The 21,420-nt window shown below is 52.7% G+C and overlaps 1 protein-coding gene across 2 annotated transcripts in view; it reads left to right on the top strand.

Annotated features, from left to right (window-relative positions):
- The first annotated feature begins 13,718 nt into the window (after positions 1–13,718).
- FAIM2 (Fas apoptotic inhibitory molecule 2) overlaps positions 13,719–21,420 on the top strand; it is a 33,149-nt gene continuing 25,447 nt past the window's right edge. The window contains exons 1-4 of one of the 2 annotated variants that reach the window (XM_001504227.7): positions 13,719–14,286; positions 17,693–17,888; positions 20,640–20,743; positions 21,186–21,250. In XM_001504227.7, the coding sequence (XP_001504277.2) occupies positions 14,272–14,286; positions 17,693–17,888; positions 20,640–20,743; positions 21,186–21,250 (380 nt within the window). In that variant the 5' untranslated portion in view covers positions 13,719–14,271. Of the gene's footprint in view, positions 14,287–17,692; positions 17,889–18,790; positions 18,942–20,639; positions 20,744–21,185; positions 21,251–21,420 lie in introns of those variants that run through there. The other variant, XM_005611152.4, reaches the window with a different exon arrangement.

Below are 21,420 nucleotides of genomic sequence, written 5' to 3'. Positions count from 1 at the left end.
AGTGATGTTGGCTTCATAGAATGTGTTAGGGAGTTCTCCATCTTTCTCAATTTTCTGGAACAGTTTGAGGAGAATAGGTATTAAGTCTTCTTTGAATGTTTGGTAGAATTCTCCAGAGAAGCCGTCTGGTCCTGGACTCTTGTTTTTGGGGAGGTTTTTGATTGCCGTTTCTATTTCCTTACTTGTGATTGGTCTATTCAGATTCTCCATTTCTTCCTGATTCAGTTTGGGGAGATTGTAGGAGTCTAGGAATTTGTCCATTTCTTCCAGGTTGTTCAATTTGTTGGCATATAGTTTTTCATAGTATTCTCTTATGATCTCTTGTATTTCATTGGTATCTGTTGTGATTTCTCCTCTGTCATTCCTGATTTTATTAATTTGCGATTTCTCTCTTCTTTTCTTGGTGAGTCTGGCTAGGGGTTTGTCAATTTTGTTAATTCTTTCGAAGAACCAACTCTTTGTTTCATTGATCCTTTCTATTGTCTTTTTTGTTTCAATATCGTTTATTTCTGCTCTTATTTTTATTATTTCCCTCCTTCTACTGACTCTGGGCCTTGTTTGTTCTTCTTTTTCTAGTTCTGTTAGGTGACGTTTGAGGTTGCTTACGTGAGCTTTTTCTTGTTTAGTGAGGTGAGCCTGTATTGCGATGAATTTCCCTCTTAGGACTGCTTTTGCTGCATCCCAAATGATTTGGTATGTCGTGTTCTCATTTTCATTTGTCTCCAGATAATATTTGATTTCTTCTTTAATTTCTTCAATGATCCATTGTTTGTTGAGAAGCGTGTTGTTTAGTCTCCACATTTTTGCACCTTTCTCTGCTTTTTTCTTGTAGTTGATTTCTAGTTTAATAGCGTTATGATCAGAAAAGATGCTTGATATTATTTCAACTCTCTTGTATTTATTGATGTTTGCTTTGGTTCCCAAAATATGGTCAATCCTTGAGAATGTTCCATGTGCACTTGAGAAGAATGTGTAACCTGCTGTTTTTGGATGAAGTGTTCTATATATATCTATTAAGTCCATCTGGTCTAATTTTTCATTTAATTCTATTATTTCCTTGTTGATTTTCTGTCTGGATGTTCTGTCCATTGGTGTTAATGGTGTGTTGAGGTCCCCTACTATTATTGTATTGTTGTTGATGTCTTCTTTTAGTTCTATTAAGAGTTGCTTTACAAATTTTGGTGCTCCTGTGTTGGGTGCGTATATATTTATAAGTGTTATGTCTTCTTGGTGGAGAGTCCCTTTTATCATTATATACTGTCCCTCTTTGTCTTTCTTTATCTGTTTTGCTTTGAAATCTACCTTGTCTGATATTAGTATAGCGACACCTGCTTTCTTTTGTTCATTATTAGCTTGGAGTATTGTTCTCCATCCCTTCACTCTGAGTCTGTGTTTGTCTTTGGGGCTGAGGTGTGTTTCCTGGAGGCAGCATATTGTTGGATCTTGTTCTTTGATCCATCCTGCCACTCTGTGTCTTTTGATTGGGGAGTTCAATCCGTTTACATTTAGAGTGATTATTGAGACGTGGGGGCCTACCACTACCATTTTGTGTCTTGTTTTCCGGTTTTCTTCAGTTTCCTTTGTTTCTCGTCCCATGGTTTAATCTGTTCTGATGTAGAGCTGCTACTCTCTGTTGTTGTCCTTCTACTTATCTCCTCTGCTCTTGGTTTTGTAGCCCCTTTCCTTTTTTGGATTTTTCAGGAATGAGGGTTTTCCTGAGGATTTCCTGAAGAGGAGGTTTTGTGGCAATGAACTCCCTTAATTTTTGTTTATCTGGGAAAGTTTTTATTTCTCCATCGTATTTGAAGGATATTTTCGCTGGGTAGAGAATTCTCGGCTGCAGGTTTTTGTCCTTCAGATTTTTGAATATATCATTCCACTCTCTTCTAGCCTGTAAAGTTTCTGCTGAGAAATCTGCTGATAGCCTGATGGGGGTTCCTTTGTAGGTTAGTTTCTTTTGCCTGGCTGTCCTTAATATTTTCTCCTTGTCGTTGACTTTTGCTAGCTTCACTACTATATGCCGTGGAGTTGGTCTTCTTGCATTGATAAAGTTTGGAGATCTATTGGCTTCTGTCACCTGAAGATCCATCTCCCTCACCAGATTTGGGAAGTTCTCAGCCATTATTTCTTTGAATAGGTTTTCTGCCCCTTTCTCCTTCTCTTCTCCCTCTGGTATACCTATAATCCTTACGTTGCATCTCCTAATTGTGTCTGATAATTCTCGGAGAGTTTCTTCATTTCTTTTAAGTCTTGCTTCTCTCTCCTCCTCTGCCTGCAACAATTCTATATTGCCATCTTCCAAATTGCTAATTCTTTCCTCCATATTATCGGCCCTACTGTTCAGAGCATCTAGATTTTTCTTAATCTCCTCTATTGTGTTCTTCATTTCCAGTATTTCTGTTTGGTTCTTCTTTATCGTATCAAACTCTTTTGTGACATAGCTCCTGAACTCGTTGAGTTGTCGGTCAGAATTCTCTCTTAACTCAGTGAGTATTTTAATGATGGCTGTTTTGAAGTCATCATCATTTAGGTTATATATCTCATTTTCTTTGGGATTGTTTTCTGTGTATTTGTTACTTTCTTTCTGTTCTGGAGATTTAATGTATTTTTTCATATTGCTTGATGATGTTGATTTGTGCCTCCGCATGGAGATAGAGTTTAGTTGCTCCTTTCACTTGTTTCAGCTGCTGCGGTGGGGGGAGCAGCTGTTTATACTTCACCAACCAGGAACCCTGTCCGTAGTTGCTAACTGGGCCTGGGCCCCTCTTCGTAGCCACAGTGGCCCTTTGGATTCCCTCCTCTGCCGTGGGGGCCGTCACGGGGGGCTTCAGACTGCAGGTGCCTACTGTTGTTGCCCACCTAGATGCGCTCTCTCCTTGGGGTCTGCAACGGTGTTATGGGCTTTTCCAGCAGCCAGGGGTGGGATCACTTATATTTGTCGCTCGGTTGCTGTCGGCACCCACCAAATCTCACTTGTCCTCTATGGGTCGCAGGAGAGCTATTGGCATCTTCTACAGTCTGTGGTTAGTACACCTAGCTATGCTGCTTTTGCCCTAGGGTCTTCCAGCCTTGTGGCTGGTGGCTGGGTGCCTTCTACTGGTGCTGTGCAGAGGCTTTCCCTAAGGCTTCTGTGAGCCTGTAGGGTTTCCCCCTAGGCTACTAAGCTGGGTCTCTGGAACTCTCTCCAGCCCCAGTCCTCTCCGAGATCTCCGGCAATCCCTAGCCTCACCGGGTGGGCAACGGCAGCTGGGGGTCGCCCCGCCCTCTGGGCTTCTCTCCGGGCCTCTGCCGGGAGCTCTGAATGCTCAGCGTGGCCCCTCTGCTACCGGCAGACAGAGAGTTTTGTCTGCTGCCTGGCGGAGCTCCGGCGCTTCCCCTCCGGGTCGCCGGACCCGCCTTTGGAAGCTCCCCCGCCCCAGTCCTCTCCGAGATCTCCGGCAATCCCTAGTCCCACGGGGCGGGCAACAGCAGCTGGGGGACGCCCCGCCCTCTGGGCTTCTGTCCGAGCCTCTGCCGTGAGCCCTGAATGCTGGGCGTGGCCCCTCTGCTAATGGCAGACAGAGAGTTTTGTCTGCTGCCCGGGCGGAGCTCCGGCGCTTCTCCACCGGATCGCCGGACCCGCCTTTGAAAGTTCCCCCGCCCCGGTCCTCTCCGAGATCTCCGGCAATCCCTAGTCCCACGGGGCGGGCAACAGCAGCTGGGGGTCGCCCCGCCCTCTGGGCTTCTCTCCGGGCCTCTGCCGGGAGCCCTGAGTGCTCAGCGTGGCCCCTCTGCTACCGGCAGACAGAGAGTTTTGTCTGCTGCCTGGGGGAGCTCCAGCACTTCCCCTCCGGGTCGCCGATCCGGCCTTTGAAAGTTCCCCCGCCCCGGTCCTCTCCGAGATTTCCGGCAATCCCTAGTCCCACGGGGCGGGCAACGGCAGCTGGGGGTCGCCCCGCCCTCTGGGCTTCTGTCCGGGCCTCTGCCGGGAGCCCTGAGTGCTCAGCGTGGCCCCTCTGCTACCGGCAGACAGAGAGTTTTGTCTGCTGCCTGGCGGAGCTCCGGCGCTTCCCCTCCGGGTCGCCGATCCGGCCTTTGAAAGTTCCGGGGCCCTTTGAAAGTTCCCCCGCCCCGGTCCTCTCCGAGATCTCCGGCAATCCCTAGTCCCCCGGGGCGGGCAACGGCAGCTGGGGGTCGCCCCGCCCTCTGGGCTTCTCTCCGGCCCTCTGCCGGGAGCCCTGAGTGCTCAGCGTGGCCCCTCTGCTACCGGCAGACAGAGAGTTTTGTCTGCTGCCTGGCGGAGCTCCGGCGCTTCCCCACCGGGTCGCCGGACCCGCCTTTGAAAGATCCCCCGCCCCGGTCCTCTCCGAGATCTCCGGCAATCCCTAGTCCCACGGGGCGGGCAACGGCAGCTGGGAGACCTCCGTGCCCACCGTGTCTCTCTCTGGGACCCTCCGGGCGCCCCGAGCACCAGGCCGGGTCTCCCCGCCAATGGCGGGGAGAGACTCTCCCCGCAGGCTCAGGTGTGCAACTCCAAAGTTTCCCTCTGCGTTTAGGAGTAATTGCGGGGGGTTTAAGTAGGGTTCTGGTCACCTGTTTCCACCGTCGCTCCTCTGTTGTGTTCTCGCTCCTGCCCTAGATGTGTGTGGATCCTCTGGGGGCGTCCGTTGGAAGAAAGCCGCTTGCGGGTACTAGGCTGCCCGTCGGGGTCGGAGAGTTTTCACCTATTTCCACATCCTCCCGGAGGAAAGTCCGTCCGCCTTCCGATGTATGGTTGCGTGGGTGTCTCAGACGTCCTGAGATGCTGTCTGGATATCCTTTGTCAAGCGATAAGTGTCCAAATAATTGTAGACTCGAAGGGCGAGAGACAAAGAGGACTACTCACGGCGCCATCTTGGAATTCCTCCACAATAAAAGATTTTTTAAAAAAAGAATTCAAAGTTCCCCAGAGGCACAGACCCGGGTCATCTTGTCCTCAATTCTAGCTATAGTCTCTGCTGTAGAGGGGCAGCCCGTCATCTTCTTTTCTGGGATCCCTACAGCCCTTCTGGGACCCCTAGTGTGACAGAGTCCTTGGCACAGTCTATGGGTTGGATGTGAGTATGTGGGGTGGATGAGCCCATGGGCAGCCCTTGGCTGTGCCCTTGTTTGGGAAATGGGACCCTGGGCCAGCTCATGTTCTGCCCTCTCTCCAGAAAAAGTCTGCAGATCTGTCTCATGCCAGTGACTGTCAACTGCTCCAGGGAAAGGTCTTTTTTGGAAAACGAAGCTGACCAAACGTCTTCAACAGGCCCAAGACGATTCCCGGACCTCACGGTCACAAGTGCTGCAGAGGATAGGCTTCGTGGCCTCAACCACACAGATACCACTGAAATATTTACGAGGCTCCTGGCTCGTGAAATGGAGCTGTTCGCTCAGGAGCAAGAAAAGAGATGTGGCATGTGTGAAGTACCTACAACATGTCACATCACTTAGGGAGTTTTACTTTCATTGTTGAAACCTCACAACTCAGTGAAGAAGCTGCCATTGACCTCATTCAATTGGTTAAGAAACTGAGTGTCTGAGTCAAGACGGCATGATGGTTGAGAGCTGGGCTCTGGGGTCTGACTGTGGGAGGTGGGAAACTGGCTCCATCACCTGCCAGCTGTGGGAGACCTTGGGCCAGTTAACCTCTCTAAGTCTCAGTGTCCTCGTCTGTAAAATGGAAATGATAAGAGGACTGGAGGGGAGCAGAATTTGTCACCCCAAAATATGCCTCTTTGGCATTAGGATTATTTTAGGCTGTTTATTTTTAAGAAACAGCAGACATGGAAGAAGCTCTGAAAACTGAGTAGGTTACCCTTTTGTAAAGAGATGTTTAGTATGTGTACAAGGGAAATCTCCATTTGTAAGGGTGTCTCCCTTGCTGTACCAGGAAGAGGGGGAGGATCCCATCCTTAGAAACTCTTATTAATGTAGAAGGCAACAACTTAAATCTGCATAACAAGCTTACCCTTGTTTACTGTGCTTTTCCTGGTCACCTCCCATAACTGACTCCCCACCCCCAGCATGTTCTTTTGTCTTTAGCTGAAGGTGGTATTTAAGGTGGTGGCTTCAGCCACTTTGGCAAATTACTCACTTTTCCTGGGTCTCTCCCACATATATAGGAGGTATCCATGTTATTAAGCTTTTATTTGATTTTCTCCTGTTAATCTGCCTCATGTCAGTTTGATTGTTAGACCAACCGAGAGAACTTAGAAGGGTAGAGGAAGAATTTTTCCTCTCCAACAGGACCTAAATGTTTTGGCACTTATCAAAACAATCCATGGGGCACACTTAGCTCAGTGCTTAACATATATATAGCATAGCAGTGCTCAAAAGAGGTTAGCTGTTAGAATTACTATTATTGCCCTGGTCACATCACACAGCTGGAGTGTGAAGGGGCTTGGGATGGAACCGAGGTCATGAGCTACAACCACCTCCCTCCAGGGACTGAGCGGGCCCTTCTCTGTCCTCCTCATCTCCTGCCATCCAATTGCTCATGCCAGAAACTTTGCCCTCTCTCTCACCTACCACCAGGCGGTCCTTCACCAAATCCTTACGATTTTTCTCCTTAAATAATTCCTGAATCTGTGAAATTCCCTCCGCCCCACTCTAGCCCAGGCTCCAGGCCACCCTCACCTCACCTTCAATGGCAGCAATGGTTTCTAACTGGTCTCTCCTCCAGGGTCTTCTCTGTCCTGCTGCCAGAGGAATCTTTTAAAATTGCAGTCTGAGTGGTCAAGTCTCTCTTCAACTCCCCGCCCCATGACTTCTCAATGTTTTCCCCCTGCCCACAGGGCCCCGTGTGGTCTGCCTGTCTCCCTCTGAACCACCACCTACATCTCTCTTTCTTCCTCCAGCCCCATTGGCTATCTTTTGATGCCTCATTGGAGCCTAAAGCTGGAGTTCCTTCCCACCTCAGAGCCTTGGCAGATGGGGTTCCCTCTGCTTAGGACACTTATGCCCTTACCAGCTCCAACTCTCCCTCCAGATCTCCTAGAAGCCCTCTCTGCCTGCCCCCAGCCCCGATCCCAATCTAAGTTATTGCCTTGTTAACTCTCCCTCAAGGCAGTTTAGGCTTTTACTGCAGGGCACTTACCAAAATGTGTAGTTATGTATGCCTTTGTGTGGCTATTTATTTAAGGTTGGTTTCCTCCTCCTGCAATCTAGCAGGGCTTGGCTCTCTTGCTCACTCCTGCACTCCCAGCTCATTGCACGGCCCCCAGGCCTTGCCGAATACATACATTCCTGTTGAAAGAATGAGTGCTGATCCCCAGTGAAGCACAGAGGAGCAACCTCCCATGCTGCTGGGCCAAACTGCACCGATGGGACTACTGCCTGGACTGGGTACCTCCCACCTCCCATGGGTAAAGCAGGGAAGGCTGAAGAGCACTGGCCAGGTGAGGAAAGTGTGTGGAGAGAACACTGACGCCCACTCCTCCCTTCCCACTCACTCGGTCCAGCCCCCACAGCTGAGCAGTGCTTAGCCATTTACCGACAGCCTTTACTTAAGTGTTTCCAGCTAAGGTCATGCACGACCTGGCCCATTTAGGACTCCCGTCACCCTCTGGTCCTTCTGACCCCACCTGGCTTTCCACTGTTCCCAGATCTCTTTTCCCCACCACTCCTTCTTGGCCCAGAACTATCCTTCCATGTTATCCTTCTGGCGTTGTTTTGCCTCCTACCTCCTGGAAGCTGAATGCTTACCAAAGGAAATGAATTTCTAATGGTGGACTCTTGGCCTGATGTAGTCTTGGCCAAGGATAGAGGGCCAGGAAGGGGATCCCTCAAACCCCACCTCTTGGGCAGTTGTCTCCTGTGCCCGTGAATACAGCTGCCTTGTCTGGATCAGCCTCCAGCCTCACCGTAAGCTAGGTCATCCTCCTCCTGGGATTAAGAACAAAATCGGTGCTTCAGGTTATCCTTCCTCCATGACTTTATTTTTGTGTCATTCTGGTCCCCTAAGGTCCTGCCTTCCTATCTCTGCCATGACTGTCTCTGTGTGTTGAATCCTGCTCTTTTCTCCCAGACACAGTTAAAAAGCCACCTCCCCTCAGTCCTTTCTGATCCTCCAACCAAAAATAACCTCTCCTTTTCCTGAGCCCCTTGAAAACACAGGCTGCTAATTGTCAATCATGGACGGCTTTGTCTGAAGGGTACTGGGGGATAAACAGCAGTCTCTGCCACACCTGACATTCTAGAATTGTATGGTTCTTTGTAGCATGCCATACAAGTTGGTGCTGGTTACAAGCTTCTGAACAATGATGAAGATGGCGCTTGTTCAACACACTGTAGGTGCATTAGACTGTGAGTTCCTTGAAGGTGTGGATGGGTGTTCCACATCTTTGTCTCCCTAGCACCTAACACAGTGTTGCCACATAGTAAGTTCTCAATGAATGGTTCTGGATGGATGTTTCTAACAACAGCTCCCATTCGTCAGGCAAACCACGGCAGGCACTGTGCTAAACCTTGTCCCTATGTTAGCTCATGGAGTCCTCATAATCACCCTTGGAGACAAGCACTAATATTCCCCACAAAAAAGTAAGCCCCAAGGGGCAGGGGTTTGCATCTGTTGTGTCCACGGCTGCGTATACATCAATGCTTGAGATGGAGTAGGCCCTCAGTAAATATTGGTGGAATGAGTGAACTAATGAATGAATATCCATTTTGCAGATGAGCAAATTAAGCTCAGAGAGGTTTAATGATGCATGTAAGGTCACTCATGTAATAGTTGGCAAGATCAGAATTCTCACTTAGATTGAGCTGATCCCAAAACCTATATTCTTCACCACTGAACTCTACCAGGCGGAAGAGATGGGGTGGGAGCTGGAAGGATCAAGATACACAGTCCCATCTTTAAGGAGCTTCCCATCTGGTGGAGAAGCAGAGATGCATATACACATAGCACAGCATGGCATCATAACAGAACCCGTGGTCATCCCAGGAATCAGGGAAGGCAGGCGCCAACACCAAGACCCAACTTCTCAAGGGCCTGTCACTGCGGGCACAGCAGAGCAGGTGCAGCTGGGCATGAGGAGTCTGGAAACTGACTCTCCTGCACTTTGCTCCCCCGTCCCAGCTCCCAACAAAAGCCTGGGGGTGTTGGGGGGGGGGGCAAGGAGAAAGGACAGGAACGTGGTTTTATACGTAAACAATTCCTGCATCAGGGAAGAAGGATGATTCAGGGTTGATTCAGGGTATAGATGTTGCCGAGGGCTTCGTGTCCCTGTGCTTTGGAGACTATTCTGGGGAGGTACAGTGTGTCATGGGGTGAGGAGGGTGGGGAGGCAGGAATGAGAACTCCAGCATACAGGGGTTGTGCAACCAGGCTATGGCTGACCAGTACAGGATGTTGGGTTCTTTGCTGCAGGGCTGCTGGGTGGGGGATGGAGGGGTGGGGAGGTAGAAAGGGCCTGTATAGAGAGCAATGAGAGGGGTAGGGGGCTGGGGACCTGCAGGACAATGATAGGCTTTGAAATGCGGTGGGGGGTGCGGCAGCCATGGCTGGGGCCCAGGTATACCCAGGAGGGTATATTGGGATGCCTGAGCTCTCCTGGACCACCACCTCTTGCAGCCTCCCCTAAGAGACCTGCCTACTGTGAGGGACCTGGGCTCTCCCACCTGCCTCTGTCCCCTCCCCATCACTGGCCTCAAATGCACAGGGCGTCTCTTCACCCTGGGGGGCAGGAGCTGGTTCAGGCTGCGTGTGCAGGTTGGGGTGTGTTGGGGGGGGGATTGGGTGAGGATCTGGGGAGAGGTGCCTGGATAGCTCTGATTCTGCCCACCTAGGAAGTCTGAGAACCTCCCAACCCCTCCCCCACCCCCAGTCTAAGTGTCTTGACTGAAACATTCTTTGGCCGATGGTCCCTGAGCTGGGGGCACATCTGCTCTTCTCGCCTTGGCTTGACGCCCAACATGTCATGTAACTTTGGGTTAGTCACTCACTCTCTTTGGCCTTTTGCTTCTACGGCTGTAAAATGAGAAGCGTCGCCTCTGTCCACACCTTCACTCCCTCACCTCTCTGGCATCTGCCCCAGACAGAGCTGATTGAAAACCAGAGCAGAACATGGAGTGGGATGGGCCACCACGGTGTGGGCCTGAAAGGAGGGGAGAGGAAATGGCTGGGCCCACAGCCGGGCCCGAGGAGCAGCCTTGAGAACACTGACACGGGTCTTTGAATCTCTCCACTTTCACCTCGCCTAGTGGTGAAGACAGCGAGAGGGATTCCAGAGGGAGGAGAGAACTTCCTTCTGTCTCCCCTCCCTCCCCAGGTGCTGTTCCGGGCCTGCTCTGCCCCCACTTCTCTCCTTGGCTTCACTCTCAAGGGACATCCTCACATAACTCTGTGGTTTAGCCACTGTCCACATGCTGATGACCAAGGAGGCCCAAGCCCCCAAATCCAGCCCAGTCCCCCAGTGGCCACACTGCTCAACTCCACGAGGCCCCAGGGCTGGGCTTCAGGGCAGAAAGGAAAGTGGCATTCCCCTAGAATACAGTGCACGGTGCCTCCTGAGCTGTAAGGTCCTGCCCAGACCTCTCTCCCAGGTGCCAGGAGCCCCTAGGCGACTGCTTACAGGACATCTCCACCTGCTTGTCCCACGGGCACCACAAACTCAGCCTGATCCCCCCTGAGCATATTGGCTCCTTCCTCTCTTTTAATAATGGCACCTTTCTCCCAGGGACGCAGGCTCCAAACCTCCCTCCCTGCTGACTCCTCTTCTCCCTTTATCCCACGTCCAGCCTCTTCCCCAGTCCTGTCAATCCTGCCCCAGACTGTCTGCCTCTCTCTATCTTTTCTGCCCCTGCATCATTTGGTCTACTTTATACTCTCAAACATGTATGGAGCACTAGTTATGTGCCTGGCTCTGTTCTGACTGCTTTACCAATACTAACTCTCTTAGTCCTCCCAGCCTTCATTTTACAGATGAGGAAACTGAGGCCCAGAGAAGTGAAGCATCTTGCCCAGACAGCCTGCTCTGAGGTCTGGGCTCAGGGCCTCTGTCACGAGAACTCTCACGAGGTTTCCACGCTCATCACTGCACCTTCAGCCCCTCCCTCTTTCAGTCCCTCCCATACATTGCTCACAGACGGATCTTTCTTTCCTTCTTGTTTAGGAAAATGCTTTAATGACAAAAATTACTACAGTGGTTCACTCTTTCTGAAGCACAACTTTGAACATGTTCTTGCCCTGCTCAAAAAACCCTGAAACTCCTCCTACAGCCCCACCTCGTGCTAACAGAACAAAGCCCATCCCCAGGCTCAGGATTCAAGGATGTGACCCCAGCTAGCTCCCCAGTCCTCTGAGGAGCTTCACCGTGCCCGGCTCCCCTCAGGCACCCCTTCCTCTAGCCGTCCTGCCTCACCTGCCCCAACCCTGGTGCTGCATGGGCGTGAGCTCTGAATGGACCTTTCCTCTTTGAACCATCGAAGCTTCTACCCCTGCGTGTCATACAGCAGGTAGGCACGACAGACATGAACGAATGAACAACAGAGGAACCGAGCTGCCTTCTGAGGGTGGAAATGAATTATCTTGTTAAACGACATTTGTGGGACCCTTAAGGCTAACAGCTTACACTAACAGCTGATTGCATGCTGGGGTACTGTGGGAGACACTTTACAAACATGATCACTGAATCCTCTCTACAACCTCACCAAGCCGTTACTATCACTGTCCCCCATTTTACAAATGAGGAAACAGGCTCCGAGAGGGCAACGAACTTGTCCAGATACAGCTTCCAAGGGAGGAGCTGGGATTGGAACCAAGGCTGCCCGACTCTGAAATCCACGCTCCTGACCACCACACCTTACTGCCTCCAGACACAAGAGGAGTGTTAGACAAATGTTCCAGTCTCTGAGTAATGTCCAAAGACCGTGTAATGGAGACATACAAGTGATGTCAACGTAACAGATCCAACATCTGAGAAAGAGCATAGCGCTGATAATGTCAAAATGTCTGAGGAATGTAAGGATTTTGTATAATATTGTGCTTTACTCATCCAAACATTTATCCAGCACCTACTACGTCCATGCCAGGCACTATTTAACCCATGAGTGTAGAGCAGTGACAAAACGCCCTCAAAATACCTTCTCTCACCTAGCTGATATTCTAATAGGAGAGAGAGAGAGACCAAAAAAAAAAAAAAAAAAACTAAGCAAAAAATGTATGTCAGAGGTGACAAATGCCATAGAAAAAATGAAGTTGCATTAGGAAAAAGGGATTGTCCAATGAGCTGGGTGGGGGTATGTTGGTGGCACTGCTGCTTTGTATAGGACCAGGAAGACCCCCACCCCCCGCCCCAATATGGTGATGTCCGAGCAGAGCTGAGAACAGGTGAGGGAGTGAGCCATGCAGCCACCTATAGATATTCCAGGCAGAGGACACAGCAAGTGCAAAGTCTCTGAGCTAAGAACGTGCTTGATCCAGTCAAGGAACAGCCAAGAGGCCTGCGTGGCTGGAGCGGGGTAAACGGGGAGAGGGGGAACAGGTGGGATTCACAAACACATGAGAACACGGAGGCCTCCATCAAGCCAGGCTCCGTGTAACATCACATGTCCCGGTAATAGTAACTGCTAGCCTTTATTGAGTGTGTTCCACGGAACTGACTCAGGATTCAGTGATGCCGACATAAAAAGTGCTACAGACAGGTTCCCTTAGAGTCGAATGGGGAGACAGACAAGGACCCCCCCACAGTGCCATGTGACAGGCACTAAGGCAGGATGCTACAAAACTATGGAAGAGAAGCATCTAATCCAGACTAGGGGCCAAGGAGGCTTCCTGGAGGAGGTGGCACTTAAACTGTCAAATAGGAGAAGTTGGTGGCTATGGAGTGGGGGGACAAAGGGCAAGTGGAGGTGGAATAAAGACTTTGATGATTTACCTGCCCACTCCGGGCCCTGCTTTCTCACTGGTCCGTAAGTGGGTCCAGCTGAGAGGCCACAGGGAAGCAGAAGGAAGGGCCCACTCCCACTTGCACCAGGTCTTGGTTTTCCCTCCCGTCCTATGAGGATCAGATCCTTCTTTGAGGCAGATCTCTGAGTCCTCACCCTGGGACAGTCCCAGACGTCCTGCTAGGGATTCCTCAGCTAGTAATACCTCATACACTGCAGCACTGCATGGTTGCCAATGTGCTTTCAACACCATGATCCTTGTGCATCACAGTCAGTCTAGGGTGGACAGAGCTCTGCTGTTACCCTCCTGTCCAGAGGACATGCTGCAGCTCAGAGAGGTTAAAGGCCTTGCCAAAGTCACACAGCCAGTGGGTGACTAAACTGGGACTCGAGCCCAGCTCTTGAGATTGTAAAGCTCACAGTAACACTGCGGCAGCTGCAGAACACAGGGCCTGGTGATGGCCAAGTCCCAAGGACAGGCCTGGGAAAGAGGATGGGACGGACTCTGGGATGGTGGGGGGGGGCGGCGGGGAGATGGAGACGGGTGATGGAGGCCGAGAGTGGAGGCAGAAAAGGAGCAGTGCAGGAGGTTAGAGAGGCTGTGAGACAGAACTAGAGGTGTCTCCAGAAAGACCTAGTAAAATGTCCCAGCAGGGTTGAAGAAAACAAAAGCTGCATCCTCCCACACGTCTCTCAGACAAGGTAGCAGGCGGTCTATTGCTCCCATTTCACAGGTGAGAAACGGGTGCCAAGGAGAGGTGCCCACATGGCTTGCCCAAAGGCCCATCGGAACTTAGGGCCCAGGGGCCCTGTCAGAAGACGGGTAGGGTAGACAAGACGTCAGAGACTTCCCACAGTACTGTGGGTGATGAAATAGAGAGACGGAGATGGAGGCAGAAATCAGGGCCGCATCCAAAGAGGGAGGGGGAAAAAAAGGCCAAGCCTGCAGCAGCAGAGATGGTGGAGAGATAAGGCCCAGACACCCAGCTCCGGCTGATGGGCAGGCAGCATCAGCTGCTCGGGTGTCACGGAGTCCCCGCGCCTCCTCCCCCCCGCGTGGACCCATCCACTTGGGTTGCGCCGCAGCGCAGCGCTCCCTAGTCCTTGGGGTGAGGGTACCAGGATGGAGGGGGCAGGAGGAGGGGGCGGTGCGCAGCCTCCGCCCCCTCGGATCGCGAATCCGCAGCGGCCTCCGCAGCAGCCTCCCGGCCCGCCCCCGGCCCCCACCTCCCCCCGCGCCCAGATGGTACGCTCCGGTCCGCCTGGCCCGGCTGCAGTGGATATTGCTAGAACCCACGCGGAGGAAAGAAGAGACGCAGGCAGGCTGCGGTGACCCAAGCGGCCGCCCCTGCCTCAGGGACCCCTTCCCCGAGAGACGGCATCATGACCCAGGGAAAGGTACCGCATCTCCCCCGCCTGCACCATCCTCCATCCTCCTGCTCCCGAGCTCCCTGTCACCCTAAGCGAGTTCTCAGGACCGCTGTACGCATCCTTCCCTGGCTCTTGTGAGAAGGTGCTCTGTGGCCCTTGCTGAGGTCAGAGGACCAGAAGGCCCATTTCAAGGGTCCCCGCCCATCAGGCTCACCTCTCCTACCTCCCACCCTGGCCTTTGGCACACAGGACCCTTCACAGGTGCCCAGGCCCCCTTAAGGAGTCGGCCTAGGTGTCCAGTGTGTGTGTGCGTGTGTGTGTGTGCATGCACGCGCACCAGGGTGAGCCCTGAGGGGCAGTATTTCTCTAGCATCCCCCGCTGGTCCAATCCCAACCCCAATCACATTATGCTCATCTTTTGCACCCTCCACAAAAACGCACCACCTCCCCCCAACTCCCTGTCATTATTCCACGTCTGGATACATCTTCTGTGTTTGGGGGGTTACTATGGCAACACTGCATCAAGATGTTCTAATTTTTGTTTTAGTTTTGGCTGGGCATGGGACTGGATGGAACCAGATAAAACGTCTTTTCTTTTTTTTCCAGTTTTAGGCCTGAAATGTAGGGGAGGGGCCAGGCAGAGACTTGGCTAGCCTAGTAGGGTTATGTAACGTCAACAGCCTGTGGAATTACACAACACTGGGGCCTGGGGCAAAGGGGGAGGGTCCTAGGGTCCTCTGTTTGGGAGTGCTAAGGATTGGGCAGAGAAAACAGAAGAGAGACCTCCCCTACACTCCCCTTCTTTTCTCCGAGATGAGCCTGCAAGCCAATGGCATCCTTTCCTGGGCTCTCAGACCCTCCTCTCCTGTTTTTAAGCTCATCAGGCCTCAAAATGATGTCACTGGGTGATACCACCTCCTGCCATTGGGCAGAGCTCGCTTGGGAATGCCGGATGTGTGTGAATGGGGGCCAAGGCCCAGGCGGCTCTGAAGGGCTGAGTGGCAGGGAGGGGGCTGGTGAGGAGGACCAGCTTTGCACAGCGCTGAAGTCAGAGGTGATAATCCTTTTCCCCAGACACAGGCTCTGGGTCTGGGCTCAGAGGACCTTGGTTCTGTTGGGCTGCAATGGGTTTTCCGGGCATGTCCCTTCTGGTCTGGGTGATGAAGCGGGTGGGGAGTGGGAGGGAAGCAGATGAACCAGGGCCCCATTCACACAGGCCTGGGCTCCCAGGCCCTTCTCCAAGGAGGCCTGGAGGCTGTTCACCAAGGTGAAAGTGAAGATTCGCTGATCCTCTCCCTCCACTCCCCACCCAGACCTCCAGCAGGCACTTTGCTGACACTGCCTCCTGTCCTGGGGTGAATGTATTGCCCCTGCCTCCTCTGCCCTTTACCCCCAGCTTGCTCACAGGCTTTCTGGTGATGGAGGGGACCCCCAGTTCAATAGTCCTTAGGGCTGGATGGACGCAGAGGTCTTCGGTGCTCGTCTGTCCCTGGGCTGCCTCGGCTGGATGTGCCCTGCAGAGCAGGAACTCTGCAGCCTCCTCAGTGGCCCTGCAGGTTTAACACATTCTCTTTGGAATCAGACCTAAATCCCACTTTCTGAGGATCGGTCTTGGTGGTGGTGTTTCAGTTTTCACACCACCCCTCCACCCGAATCTTCCCTTGTCTGGCTGCGTCATTCAGGCCCTCACAGCTCATATCCCCTCACCAAAGCTCAATGGGTACGTTGTGGGGCAGGGGGCATATCTGAGTGTAAATGGACTTGAGTTTTCAACCTGCCACGGGCACATTTCCCTCTGGGCCTCAGTTTCCTCATCTGTAAAATGAAGGTAGGGGCTGAACTAGGTGCCTTCTGAGGTCCTTGTAGCAGTGACATTCTGTGACTCCGTTCTGGCTTGAGGGAGAGGCTGAGGCTCCAGTAGGACAAGGCCAGAATGGGACCCTTAGCCAGGGCCTCTTGCCCTTCCTCCACCGTGCAGGCCCCATTCCTCTTCTTTTCTCCCTCTCCTCCCCCTTTCCGTTTCCCTGCTCTCTCCTCTCACCCTCCTTGTATCATCTCCAGCCCGACAGAAGGCGGCCAGTCCCAGTGGATCGTGCCTGAGCCCTGCAGCCCGGTGGGCCGTGCGTGGCTCTGTGACTTTGGATGAGTCGTTCTTCCTCTCTGATCCTCAGTTCCCTCATTTACAACAGGGGCCCAAATACAACTAGCAAGGGAGCAGGGAGATTAAATGAATGAGAGAACCTTTCATTCAATAATATTTTCGAGGGCCTGCTCTGTGCCAGGCCCTTCCCTGGACCCCAGGGAAACACTGGAACCGTACAGGCCCAGTCCCTGCCCCCGGGACAGTGACCACCAATGGTGGGCTCTTCTCAGAATTTTCTCCTTCCTCAGTTCTTATCCCAGCTCCAGTGTGTGCCCTTGGCCAGCCCCGACCCTCCTGGAGCTCAGTTCTCGCATCTATAAAATAGAGAGATTCTTTTATTTTCCAGCTCTATTGGGGTATAATTGACAAATAGAAATTTTATATATTTAAGGTGTACCACTTGATATTTTTAATATATGCGTACATTGTGAAATGATCACCACAATCGAACTAGTTAACATAATTACCTTTTTTGTGTGTGTGTGACGGGAACACTTAAGATCTACCCTCTCAGCAAATTTCAAGTAGACAATACAGTATTGTTGACTGTAGTCCTCATGCTGCACGTGAGCTCTCCGGAACTCATCTTGCATAACCGAAACTTTGTTCCCTTTGACCAACGTCCTCCCGTTTCTCCCGCCCCCTGTCCCTGGCAACCACCGTTGTACTCTGAGCTTCTGTAAGTTCTGCTGTTTCAGGTTCCTCATGTGAGTGAGACCATGCAGTGAATGTCTGTCTGTGTCTGGCTTATTTCACTCACTGCAGTGCCCTCCAGGTTCATCCGTGTTGTTGCAAATAGCAGGATTTCTTTCTTTTGTTTTTTTAAGGTATGCTTTTTTGGTGAGGAAGATTGGCCCTGAGCTAACATCTGTTGCCCATCTTCCTCTTTTTTTTTGTCTCCGCAAAGCCCCAGTGCATAGTTGTATATCCTCGTTGTAAGTGCTTCTAGTTCTTCTATGTGGGACACCGCCACAGCATGGCCTGATGAGCAGTGCGTAGGTCTGCGTCCAGGATCTGAACCAGTGAACCCCGGGCCTCTGAAGCAGAGCGCATGAACTTAACCAGTATGCCACCAGGCTGGCCCTAGGATTTCCTTCTTTTTAAAGGATGAATAACATTCTGTTTTATATATATCTCATGTAAAACAGGGAGATTCTTGTCTGCACCTCTGCCCTTCCTAGGACGGGTGAGAAAGTACTCATGGAAGTTCCAAGAATTGAGGGGCTGCTAGAGAGGGCTTGGAAGGTGCCCTTTCCCTGGTGACCGTCTCTCTCTGCCTCTACTCCACAGCTCTCCGTGGCTAACAAGGCCCCCGGGACAGAGGGGCAGCAGCAGACAAATGGTGAGAAGAAGGAGGCTCCAACAGTGCCTTCGGCCCCACCCTCCTATGAGGAGGCCACCTCCGGAGAGGGGCTGAAGGCAGGGGCCTTTCCGCCAGCCCCCTCAGCTGTGCCTCTCCACCCCAGCTGGGCCTATGTGGACCCTAGTAAGTCTCTCAGCTCCTGGAGGCTGAAGCATCATGGGGAGTGGTGGGCCCAGATGGGAAACCTGGGAAGGAGGAAGTTGCCCAGAATTAGATGCACTGTGTAGTTGTTGTATGAGGCTCTCTTGTCAAAGGCTTGGGTGTTGGACGACTCTTCTGAGGGTAGATCAAGGAGGACTCAGTGAAAAAAGAGAGACACACTGTTGGCAGTCAGAGTGCTCTTGGGTGGAGAAGAGGGTCACTGAGCTAGGGTGAATAGAGGGGACAGATGCAGGGAGAAAAACCAGGGGCTAGTCTAGAAAAGCTCTCCTAAAGGAAAAGGTTGCAGAGAAGGGGTGGGGAGAGGTCAGAGCAGAAGCAGGAAGGGGCAGTGTGAGGCTGTAGCTGGCCACAGCCTTAGCTGGGACTGGCTCCCTGCTGGGGGGGGCGGTGGGTGCAGTGTGTTTATACAGCGGCCAGTCTGAAAGCTTAGCGGGGACACATCCCCATGACGGCTCCAGGGTCGTTGGAGGCCAGGGAGCTGAGGATCTGCTCCACCCATCGCTCTCCCTGTCCCTCCTCCGCCCCCAGGCCTTTGTTTGGGAACAGGAGGGCATGGAGCAGGGAAGGTATGTGGATGCCAGCCTCAGTGTCCCTCGTGGCCAGGTGTAATTCACAGGCACACTCACCCAGGCTGACGCAGCTCCCTGCAAACCAAGAATCACAGGTGGCAGGAGCTCCTCTGTTGGGTTGAGCAGCCTGTTGGAGCTTTGCCTCCAGGCTGGGAACACGCAGTTCCCCACAAGCTGTGAGGAAGGGCCTCTCCTCAAATCCCCCTCAGCCTCTCAGCCCCTCAGCCTCCCACAGCAGCCCCTGAGCCCCCTCCCCCACATAACCGACCCTCCCCCCATCCCCCGCCCTCAGCAGAATTCTAGAAGGGATCCAGAGGACAATGCCTCAGACAGAGCCTCTACTCACAAGGAGTGGCCATCATGGTCCACACCTACCACAAACTCCCTCCGCCCAGAGCCAAGCAGACCTACCGCCCCGCAACCCACTGGAAGACCTACACTGGAGGTCTGGTGTTCGTGGGAACCCTTCTAACTGCCCCACACCCCCACAGGACTGCTTTCTCTCTCCTTGTCTCCCCCTCTGTGGCCTGGCCATTTGGGCTTTGGTGGGGGCTGGAGACAGAACATGAAGGAGAAGTAAAGGATAAGAGGGTGAGGGTCTTCAGGTCCCAGGTTTGCAGTGGGTCTGCCTCTCTCCCCGCTCCTATTTCCCATAGCCTGGTTGCCAGGACTGGCCGCCTTAAGGAATGTTTCCTAAGGAACTGTCGGGGCAGGAAGGCAGCTCATTCCAGTCAACATATGACAAACATTCACTAAGTGTGTGCCACACACAGTGTCTGGCACTGAGTTAATTTCTGGGGATGTATCGATTTGCAAGACCTGCCCTCACACAGCTGACCATGTAGACAAGTAAATGGATGAGTACCACGTCGTGAAACGGCTGTAGTGATAGAGGCCTGGGCAGCTCGCCTGTGCTGCCTGACAGTCAGGGAAGGCTTCCTGGAGTCAGAGGTATCCACAGTGAGCCCTGAAGGGTGGCACGAGTTAGCCTGGTGAAAAGGGAAATGAGTGTTCAAAGCTGAGAGAATAGAATGTGCAGAGGCTCAGAGGCCAGAGAGCACATGGCTGAAAAAATATAGTCAGGCTAGAGAAACATAGGAGGGAGTGATGCACGGTGGAGCCAGAGGGCCCTGTGAACAGGGGGCTGTGGAGTTGTTGCTAAGGAACTTGAACTTCAGTAAAAGGCAGTAGGGAGTCATCAAAGAGCTCAAAGCCGGCCAATGCCATGGCCAGCTTTGAAAGACCAAGATTGAGGCTATTGTTGTGGGCAGGGTGGGAGGGTAAGGGGAAGATCGTGGAGAACTGACAGGGACAGTGGAGGCGAACAGAATGGACACGACCGAGGACTCAAGAATGGCCCGGACGAGGGATATAAGGGAGAGGGTGGCATGGTCCCCATCAGGTATGAAGCCATAGGCTTTCATTTTTATCCTGTTTTGTCCCCATGAGGTAGGTATTACCCATCCATGTCACAGAAGAGAAGAGACTCAGAAAAGGATGGTGACTTGCTCACACAGCTAGTCAGTCTTAGAGGAGGGGTCCACACAGGGGTCTGTTTGACAGCGGAGCCTGTGCGCTTCCAAAATCCTGAGTTCTGGGACCAGACTTCAAAACTACCTTCCCACTTCTTGTCTTTGTCCTGGCTTAATTTTTCCTCCAGTCTTCCCCCAGCCCTGGTTTCTAGCTGGAGCACCAGCAGGTCCACTGCATCCAATTAGTCCCCAGTTCCCACCCCAAGGGCCTCTGAGCAAGCTGGGGTCAGGACCTTTGACTCCGGGATGTGCTAGTGACCCTAGGGTCCCTCTCTGATCCTTGACCACAAGGGAGCCAGAGTGTCCAGGGAGGGGGTGGGGGACACAAGAGAGAAAGGTCACACTTGTGTGACAGAACTTGGCCCCCAGGGAGCCTCAGCCAGGGTGGAGGGGAGGGGAGGGGAGATGACAGTTCATTCTCAGGACCCAGAACAGGAAAAGCAGCCAGGGAGAGAGATCTGGGGGCCTGGCGGGGAGGTTTGAGAAGGGGCTGGAGGGAAAGGCTTCGGCCAGGCCAGAGAGCCAGTTTGATCAAAAGGAGCTGTGAGCAGGTGGCCACTGGGGGCACCCAATGATTGGGAGCCTTCATGGCCCTCCCTCTGCCCACCCAGGCAGCAGCTCCAGCTATGACAATGGTTTCCCCACTGGAGACCATGAGCTCTTCACCACCTTCAGCTGGGACGACCAGAAAGTTCGCCGGGTCTTCATCAGAAAGGTAACTGCCTTCCCCAACTCCCCAGGACTGGGGGGCTGGGTGGGGGAAGCCCTTGAGAAGCCCCTGGCCCAGCCCTCTGCCTGGAAAGGCTGTCCCTCCCCCCTTCTCTTGTGGTCCCAGCTAACAGCACCTGTTGGGAACTGCTTCCTTAGGTCTCACCCCCCCGCCCCCTGCTATGCCTCAGCACACTGTCTCCTCTCCAGATACCGTGGGCCCCCTTTTCCTGTGGCTGTGGGCTATGGACCATCTTTGCTCCCCTTTTCACCTCATCCCGGGTCTGTTCCAATGACCCCTAAGAAGGAGGGTGGAGGCACAGCATGCGGGTCTGGAGAGTAGATCGAGTCACCTGGAAGCGGGGGTCTCTCTCGGCTTTGCTGGGGCCTGAGCCTCCCCGGCCTCAAACAGGCCCCCCCAAGCTGAGTGGAGCCCCTCCAACCCCCAGGTCTATACCATCCTACTGATCCAGCTGCTGGTGACTTTGGGTGTCGTGGCTCTCTTTACCTTCTGGTAAGTTGGCAGTGTGGACCAGTACATTCTAGGGGTGGTCATGGCCAGGCCTGGGGCCAGGGCATCTAGAACCAGGCTTCTCTGGAACGTTTGCCTGAAGAGGTTTGTCTGGGGCAGTGGGTCTGCTCATGCTGGGGAAGAACCTTAGAGAATGCTCATGGAAGAGTCCT

Source organism: Equus caballus, chromosome 6, assembly GCF_041296265.1.
Source record: "Equus caballus isolate H_3958 breed thoroughbred chromosome 6, TB-T2T, whole genome shotgun sequence".
NCBI lineage: Eukaryota > Metazoa > Chordata > Mammalia > Perissodactyla > Equidae > Equus > Equus caballus.
Note: the sequence above shows the minus strand (reverse complement) of the source record. Positions and strands in the feature narration are given on the sequence as shown.